General features: G+C 39.7%; 1 protein-coding gene across 2 annotated transcripts; it reads right to left on the bottom strand.

The window, feature by feature from the left end:
• Positions 1-659: 659 nt before the first annotated feature.
• Positions 660-9,121, bottom strand: LOC146469337 (TNF receptor-associated factor 3-like). 2 transcript variants are annotated; one of them, XR_014867225.1, is made up of 3 exons: positions 8,830-9,121; positions 1,389-3,903; positions 660-794 (listed from the first exon to the last, which is right to left on the bottom strand). XR_014867225.1 is itself a non-coding variant. In XM_085123363.1 (2 exons), the coding sequence occupies exons 1-2, from the start codon at positions 8,931-8,933 to the stop codon at positions 2,562-2,564; spliced, it is 1,446 nt and encodes a 481-aa protein (XP_084979489.1). In that variant the 5' UTR covers positions 8,934-9,121; the 3' UTR covers positions 882-2,561. The 2 variants fall into 2 exon arrangements, 1 of the variants encoding a protein (XP_084979489.1); XM_085123363.1 differs by lacking the exon at positions 660-794 and having other exon boundaries at positions 882-3,903.
• Between the last annotated feature and the right edge of the window lie 297 nt (positions 9,122-9,418).

The raw sequence follows: 9,418 nt of genomic DNA, 5'->3' as shown, positions 1-9,418 counted from the left end.
AGCCAAAAACCATAGAACTCTTAAGAAAGAAATGACTTTTGAGCTCGCAACTTTGAAACAAGCGACGTTTTAAGACAGGACTCTCTATTCAGTCAGTATCAAATACTCCAATTAATAGTAAATTAACCCGCTGTAAATGTACACAAGAAACTAAATTGATCGAAAGACCGTTAGAAAAAGCAACCAAAGTTATCCAAACTACTTTTTTTGGTCCAGGCATTGTTATTTTCACCATCTCTTTGCTTCGGTTTGGCCGAATACGCAGAAACGTCCTAATAAAATTCACGAGTTTCACTAAGAGAAAGGTGCAAGTGACCCTGCAAGTTACACTGTAACCTCATTATTTGGGGCACTTATAGGCGTCTGTGTCGCTCAGCGACTTTCTCGATGCGTTGAACTCAAATAACCGGGGACCGATAACATCAAAGATGCGGACACCGGTAGCTTAGACAACGAGCGGTCTCTTTCTTCTTCTAAGTTGTGTGCCGCACGATCCCGCACGATGGATCTAGCAAGCCGCGAGAAACGCAGGCTTTCTTATCGCAACTACTTAATGCGAAAAGAACAACAACTCCTTAGAAGGTAACAACTAAGTATAAAAGAAAACAGTAAGTTGTCATAATAAAAAAAATGTATCTGAAATGTTTTTTTAATTAATCCTGAACAGGCCTTAGTTCTAAGATAACATCCATGAGAAACGCTACTAAAATGCTCGAAAAATACTTGATGCTTTTGCTCCACTTAAATGCGTCCCTATATGTACAAAAGCCAATACTCCTCACATTAAAGTGCCCCTAACCCTTCAAATTGTTTTCTTTTGGCAGATTACCATATCTTTCAAGAACTCATTTTCGAAAAAATTTTTGAGAAATATTGAATCCTTTCTTTTTTACGAGCGCTAGAAGTGAAGGCAGTCTTGTCGATATTTTCACCTATCGTTCGCATTAGTCCCCCACTCGGCCAAATATGGAGCGTGACGTAAGAAAAGGACATCGTGCAAAAATATCCGAAGATTCGCGGTAATGCTTCAATTCTAAACAGAAAATGGTTGAAAAATGTGTGGTTTTTGGATGCAGCAACTCTCGAAATGTAGAGAAACGAATCAGCATGCATAAGATTCCTTCTGAATCCTTCTGGTGTCCTTTTCTTACGTCACAGCTAAGAAAGTGTCAAATATCGTACGCTTCTCATTGGCTCGTTCCTAATGAGCCCACGAGGCAAAAATTTGTCCAGCGGGGCTTAAAGCGCGCAAAATTTAAAAATTTCAGTAACTTTAAACGCTCGTAAAATAAAAAGGATTCAATATTTCTAAAAAAATTTTTCGAAAATGAGTTCTTCACAGATATGGAAATCTACCAAAAGAAAACAAATTGAAGGGTTAGGGGCACTAGCATTTTCGAAACTAAACAACCTAGAATCTGCATGGAGCAGTCTAAATTTCATAACAAACAAACGACAAAAAGAATACAGCCAAGTTAAAATGCTAGTAAATGAAGTATTGAAAGTGCCAGTAATCAGGATGTTGCTCTCTTAAACTAATTTTCTTCTTTTATATACAAGAAGTTACCATCATAACACTAGTTTAACTTAATGAAAAATGATGTCATTTGAAGCCACGCAATGATATTGACGAGTAATCAATACAAACGATGAATCAAAGAATCTATGTCATCAACGATCAGTCGATGACGAAAAATTTGAAGGATTATTTATTGATTGCTCATTGATTATCGGCAATAATCAATAGCTAATGAACTGTTCACCTAAGGACGAGTTAATCGATTACTTATGCTTGGAATTTAGCTATTATTTTTTTACACGTGATTATATATACTCTATTTACACGTACTTTAAGTAAGTTTATACATCCCTGATACATGAACATTATTTCTAATTTTCTTATATCTTGGGAGTGATGTGCTGGTGGGTTAACTACACCCGGGGTGTAACTACACCATAAAAGAAATATATCTTTCATTCTTTCATTGCACTTTACCCGCGTTTTCTTAATCTTTCCTTCTCTGAACTAGTACACTACAACAGCCCTTACTATAAGAGTCTGTCGCTAAATGTGAAGTTGAAGGAATATTCTAATCATTGCTCAGCGTGCCCAAAGTCTACTTTTTGCAATTGTCGCCGCGGGACTCATTTCATAACATGAAATGAAACTAGCGCACAATATGCAAGATACTGCTGACGTTACTCTTAGCAACGAGTTGATCACCAGCTTTTCAACACCATCAGTGCCCGTTGTATTCCTTTAAAGACATAGCAGCGCCGCTATGCTATAAACTAATTTTCTTCGTGTAATAAACTTATTTACACAGGTTTGTTCTATCAACTAAAGGAAAAAACGTTAGAAGTGGGTGTTCTGGGCACAGTTAGAGTGCGGGTTCTGGCCGCATAACTTGAATTATCAAGTACCGTATGATTCATAAATCAGTTTTCATCGGTAATCCATCCATGCAGACGCCGCGTTTTGATTCATATATTATGCCCGCCAAGAAAGTGAGAAAGGCTCTAATTAAATCATGGGCTTTCCGTTGCTGTCCACGGTTATCTCAACGACTCAGTGCCGCCCACATTATCTTCACAAAAACTGTGTCATCACGAACGTATCCTCTCGATCGTAGTAAGTGAAGCGAGCAGAACGTTGGACATCCCGAGGCGACGTTCATCTCGGAGCGCGGTCGTTGAAAACTCGGGCTGTTCGGATCAGGTCGGAAGGTTTCAGTGACGTGGGACATTCCTTCTTGGTCCAGCAGCTTCAAAGTGATCTTTTGCTGAAAAGGCCAAGGCAACAATGCGTCATATTCTCCTCCCATCACCACAATAAACAGCGACATGTATTTGTCATTTCCCATTAGTCCGTCGCCGCTGAGACACACGCGTGCGCAGAGCTTATAGCCATAGCGCTCAGTGTAAAACGGAGGGCTGTAGATTGAAACGATATTCCCTTCGACAGACTCACGAAATCTGCCATAAAACTCGTCGATTTTCCACAGGAAGGACCCATCACATGATGCGGTTTCAAAATTCTGAAGCCTGAGGTCTTGGTCACCCAGCTGAATTTCGTGTAAATTGGGAGGACCTTCTCCTGGATCAACCCAATCATCGTTGTCATTGACATACGGCATGGATACTTGCTCACACGCTCGCGTCTGGCCCAATGGGTGCCGCCCCCGGTTAAGTCGGATTACTTCGTCAGCTAACAAAGCTGACCTTTCGTCTTGAAAATCCAAACGTCGGAACACGTCTGGGCTATTTTTTCTGGCCTTTCCTCCTTCTTCAGCTGAGTTCATCATCGTTTCGACGCTTTTACGAAGCTTGTCAATGCTCTTCCGCTGTTCCGCCAGATTCTCTTCAACCCTTGCTAGCTTCACTTGGTGCATGGAAAGTGTCTGATTAACTCTGGCCAGGGATTTGTTTTGCACGGACAGTTGCGCTTCATAAGCTTGATTCAACTGCAGAGAGGCGTCCAGCTGCTCTTGAAGATTTTTCACACGCTCCGAGCTGTCTTCAATGTACGTCCCCGAGAGTGTTAAGTGTTCTGCTGTATGGGAAGTAAGATGCTCGACAACAGACTCATTTGGACAGTGGAAATCACACCCCATTGAACTAAAGCTACATCGAGAAAGAGCTTGGGGAGACAGATGACTTTTCAAGGATTTTGCTGCTGAAAAAGGGCATTCTGCGTCACCGTGGTTTTGTAGCTTGGCCAATGGTCCTCTCCACTGACAACCACGTGCTTTGTTAGAGCAAAAGCATTCCAAGGCGAGGAGCTCTTTCTGGGCGGATTTGTCCTTGAAAACTTCGTGTCTTTGTAGTGGCTCAGCGTCAACAGGACATTTACGCTCAGTCGTCTCCCTCTGGAAAAGACCTTCCAAGCATAAGCAACAAAACCTGCAACAACGAGAGAGATGTTACAGCGCATGTGTGGTCACATTTGAGTCTCGGGGCTCAGCCAGTTATATACCAAGGGTAAATGCTAATATGGAACAAATACAGCAGGGAAGATTCATACTAAGTGAATCCGCCCTACTTTCACATAGGATCACCATATGACCTGTTATGTTAGAATAGTCAAGAACCGCGGAGCTGCATGGGTTGCCGGGGAAGGGAGGGCTCGCCGAGCCCCAATATTTTTCTGTAGTTGAGTAAGTCTGCGAGCGAGGGGAGCGAGAAAAAGTGAGGGAGGACTGAGGAGAGGGGTTGTGTCAACTAAATCATTTGTGTAAATCTTTGAAGGTGTTGTTATTTAGGGACTGGTCAAAAATTATAGGGTGGGGTGGGCCGGAGCAGAGAGGGGCTGGGTCATCAGTTTTTGAGCCCTTGGAAAGGGGTGGGTCGTGCAGTTTCCAGCTTCCTATGGATGGTGGGTCATCCTACTTTAAGAGGAATGGGCATACATTTATCTGCCAACCTGCAGGTGAAATGTCAGTAGAAAAAGAAAGCAGCATTCGAACTTTCTTTGAGAAGTATGCGGTAGATCAAGGCCTGGTAGTGAAATACATGCATCAACTTGTAACCTTAACATGATGAAACAAAAGAGAGAAAGAGAAAGAAGGGCGAAAGCAGCAAAAGAGAGTATTACTTGACCTATGAGGATGTAGAGTGGGAGAAATTCCTCTATAAGGATTTGCTGAGAAAACAAAGACTTTCTGTCCTTAATCTGTATATCGAAAGCCACAAGCTGACAACCGAAAAGAAATTAACGAAAAAGAAAAACAAACAAACAAACAAAAACAAGCTTGACTTAGTGTCAGCCCATATATTCCGTTTTCAGCAGCCACAGGCAGTGTATCCACTGGCAAAGACACAACTGGCCCTTCATGAATCCAGTATCAGCAGCTCAGAATCAATTGAAGACTGTGGTCTGCAGGAAGTTGACAATATTCCCCTCGCAAAACTGGCTTCCAACAGTTGGAGTGACAGTGATAGCGATCAGCACCGTTAAGCGTACTTCGGCAAACTTAATTCCTCACGAAGCGAGACCGGAGGCCGGAGGTTTGTGATTTTGTCAAACAAAAAATGTGGTTTCCTTGGATTACATTGCAACCAAAAAATCCATGTTTATTAGGGGGTGGGTCATGTAATTTTTCAACCTTCATTTAAGGGGTGGGTCAGTCAGTTTTGTACCAAAAGGAGGGGGTGGGCCATGTGTTTTTTATCCACCACATTTCCAAATGCTCCGTCTCACCCCACCCTATACTTTTTGACCAGTCCCTCTCCGGCTTATCGTTTTCATTTGCTCTGCTGCCCGTAGTAGACTCGCTTGATTGAGTTTTGCCTACTTTCCAAAATGTTCTTCTAATGATATCAATGATTACAATTATACACATGTGGCACTTATTTTGAAATGTAAAAATCCGAAATCACTTAAAAATATATATACAATTAACCTAAATTAACATAAGCTAACATTATTTTTAACGGCATTGATCTCCTAACACTACTGGCTGTGGTCAAGAGAGGATAAAGGTTCAATTTGTCAGCAGTTTTTTCTTGCTCATCTTTAATAGGCGAAAAACAAAACATGAAAACAAAACTAATTTTCACATGAAAAGCTTTGCATTACTTGGTAATGGGGTTCGAAGCAACTCGGGAATGGTCAATTCCATTCTCAGGTTTTGCGGAAAATTTACAAAAAAAAAAATAATAATAATAAATAGAATGCTTTCATACTTAGGTCATTTCCGTTTTAAGAGATGTTTTCCTTCGTGGTAATTTACTTAATGTAGTTCGGCGATTTGCAATTTAAACTGTATTTCCAGCGTTGTCCGAAGCCCAGATTTTAAGGTGATATAATACCAAAAGAAAACGTTAGTTTTTCTTCGCAATTCAAATCGAATTTCTGGCGATTTAGGCCCTCCGAACAGATATTTTTACTGGAATGTTCTTTTGGCTGCCCCTGAAAATGCGGAATAATCATGAGCACGTGCATTCGCTCTTTCCAGAAACGTACTGAATGCTAAATCTCGCTAACGAGCCGGTTTTGCGAGTTTTAATTTCCGTGATTTCTAAATTCAAAACGTACATTGTGGAATTAACTTCAATACTCTCTTTTTATACATATATATTTATGAACGTTTGAGATTAACTAATATTTAGGAACATTAGCCAGGCTGTACATGTAAAACTTCCGGTCTGATAAAATACAAAAAAAAAAAAGAAGAAAAAACTTCCGGTCTATACAGTCCAATTATTAAACCCAAATGATAAAGGATGCATTTTAACGTTAACAGTGGATTTTTTAAATTGTATGCCTGGTACACAGTTGAACATCTCATTTTGTGTCGGACATAGGCTGTATTTTTGTTTTTGTTTTCACTGATTTCAGGGCTATTACAGTGTAAAAATATAAACTACCAAAAACTTAGTACCTGTAAACCGCACAACAAACTTCTGGAATAAGGCATGTCACAAACAAGTTGACGCCACATCACAGCACATATTGCTCTTTAATAGGTGTACTGTCTTCAGTTGGTCACGTCCACAAAGATTTATTGAAATACTATAGCTCAAATTGCCAAAAACTAAAAAAGAACGTTGAGCCTCAGCCCCCAAATTAGACGATCTTATATAAGAAAGAGTGTAGCATTACGAGAAGAAGCTGTTTTTCCAAGCTATCGAGCGCTTCGAAAGCGAAAGATTTCCGCCGGGTCGGATATCCGACAGCACCATAAATAACGGTGAGGGTAAAAGACGGAAAGAGTTTGCGGAATGGTATGTGGAATGGCGTGCGGAATGGCATAATTATGCGAAGTACGATTTACGTGGGAAATAAATTAACCGAAGAGCGCGTCATGTTTTTGCGCCAATTTTATAAAAGCAGCAGCTTTTTTGATACTGCGGACTCTTGCTAAATATTAACAACAATTCGAGGATTTGATCGTCTGATTGTTGATTTGGAAGAAGTGAGGGTAAAGAAAGCGATGGAAACTGTTTATAGATTTCGCATTCAAGGAACTATGAGTAAATCCGTAGTAAATTAAATTTCATGTTCACTTTACTCCATGCGACTTCGGTTGACAAAAATAACGTGGCAGCGTGAAGTCTTCTTAGGACAAGGATTGATCCTTTACCGAGGGCAAATAATAAACCTTTTTTTTCTTTTTTTTTTAACCCTCGGTAAAAGATCAATTCTCATACCCTGTATGCTCGATGATTCATTTATCATGAGCGGGAAAATGAACAACAATTTGACCAAAATGCATTTGTGATAAGAATAGTTTCACAACCTTTCAAACAACCAGTGTCGATAATTAGACACCATACTTGTCATCTGCATTTTTGCTCTAGGGCTTTTTCGCTTTTAAATCTCATTTTAGGTTGGGACGCCTGGCACTGAAAGATCTTAATTAAAGACGGATATGTTTAATTCGATAACGCGTAACTGAACTATAGCTACCTGAATCGCCGTATTAAATAGCTAGGTAGCTAGCTCAGCAGCTCAACAGTGACTTGCGTACTCATCGCTCGACGAAAATGTAAGGTGAGAAAAAGTAGAACATATTTTTCCCATGAGTTGTACAAATTGTAATCGTCAAAGAGTCTGATAAAATGACCGAGTTTAAATTTAAAATTTCTCGCATAATAGTTTTGGCCTTGGACTGATGTTATTTCTTCAGTCTGGTGTTGCTCTTTGTCTAGGCTACTCGCTGCCACGTTCTTTTTGTCAACTAGAAATTTAATTTATTCTTAGTTCCTTGAATGCAAAACTTCATCGATTTCTTCACTGTCACTTCCTAACCAGCGATCAGACATGTTCTATCCCAAGCGTGTATTTTCTAATCCTCGATCTGTTGTTTGGTTGTTTAATAGTCCGCAACATCGAAAAAACTGCTGCTCTTATAAAATTGGCGCGAAAACAGGATGCGCCCTTCCGTTAATTTATTCCCCGCGTAAATCGTATTTCGCATAATTATGCCATTCCGCACGCCATTCCACATACCATTCCGCAAACTCTTTCCTCCTTTTACCCTCACCGCATAAATAATCATTACGATCACGTGACGGTTGAGGTGTTGTTTTGAGTTATTTTTGTTTCTGTCGCACATGTCTTGACTGAAAAAGGAAACGTTTATTCACAAGGTTATTTTCTTTCTTTTCTTTAAAGTGAATTTCGCATGATTTTATACATTGATCGTAGAAATTGTCAGTTCTAAAGAACCGATCTAAAGCTAAAGTCAGGCCCCGTCTCACCGTCTGATGTGACCGACACATCCATGATGGAACCTTTTGAATTGAAAACCACGTGGCCAAATAATATCAAAACAAAATTAAAAACTGGACTTCTGAGTTTGTACAGGCATATTTACATACTTTATTTCGTTTCAGTGCAAGTCAGATGAATTTCAGATGTTTCTATCGTTTCTCTGTGATTGCTTTCACGTCTAGCCTAGTCTAAGGTCCGTCTGTTTCAATAGAGACGCGTGCTTAGTAAACGGATATGTTATGGTCAACTGAATTCGTATATTTTAATTAAAGGTCGCCTTCGGTCGAGGAAAAATATATACATAATACCGAAAGATCGTTTCTTTTTTCTCTTTGCTTAGGTTTTCTCGTCAGTTCATCTGCCCACGGGAAATCTTTACAAGGTGTACTGATAAATTCGTAAAAGTTGGAATACAGCCAAAGAGCGGGATTATGCGACGTTATGCTATCTACTGCCTTTGCTTGCTCCAGCTTTCACGAATTTCAATCGGTGTTTCTTGCAATGATTCTTAGCAGCAAATAAACGCGAAATTTATATTGAATACTTTATTTTGCCTCGAGCAAACCTTAAGACAGAATGTCCCGTCAATTAAATTTTTTTTCTAAACTTACCTATGCCCGCAAAATGATTGCACAGGGTCTTGTAAGACACCAAGGCATTTCGTACACTTGTACTGTTTATCCAAGTCTCCTGCGACGAACTCGATAGTATTCATACTAATACGCGAAGAAGTAATGTTCTTTGAGTTTCGAATATGAACTGTGTAGTACGCTCGAGTTTCTGATGTAGAATGTCACAGCGAGGAAGCGTTGAAATACACTCTAGTACTCTATTAGCGTTTCTAGAAATTTCTTTCAAGTGTTGGGACTTGTTTGGGACTGGTCCCAACGATCACGTGATCGTGAAGAATTTCCAAAACGTCTGCTCATGAACCCGCTATTTTTATATCGTTTGACTTGAAATCTAATCGGCACCACAAGAAAGAAACAACAAAAACAAACAAAAACACCTTTATCTCTTTAAAAGATTTAGGACCAGCCAAGATTTTATAAAAAATCATGGAGTCAGATATATTTTGATGCTTTTCTAAAAGCTTGACTTCGCTGACGAATTTTAACAAAACTCGTGGCTTCCGGTTTTGCTAAAACTCAAGAAACAAAAACAAAAGAATTCCTGAAGTGTGATTAATTTGTTTTTTTA

Source organism: Pavona decussata, unplaced genomic scaffold (assembly GCF_977016875.1).
Source record: "Pavona decussata unplaced genomic scaffold, jaPavDecu1.1 SCAFFOLD_124, whole genome shotgun sequence".
Classification (NCBI taxonomy): domain Eukaryota; kingdom Metazoa; phylum Cnidaria; class Anthozoa; order Scleractinia; family Agariciidae; genus Pavona; species Pavona decussata.
The sequence above is the reverse complement of the archived record's forward strand: the minus strand, read 5'-3'. Positions and strand labels throughout refer to the sequence as shown.

What these genes read in the sequence shown, in the direction of transcription:
- LOC146469337 (XM_085123363.1), bottom strand. Translation starts at nt 8,933, where the DNA reads ATGAATACTATCGAGTTCGTCGCAGGAGACTTGGATAAACAGTACAAG. An exon ending in CAATCATTTTGCGGGCATAG is followed by an intron (nt 3,904 to 8,829) that starts GTAAGTTTAGAA and finishes TCGTTGTTGCAG; the next exon opens with GTTTTGTTGCTTATGCTTGG.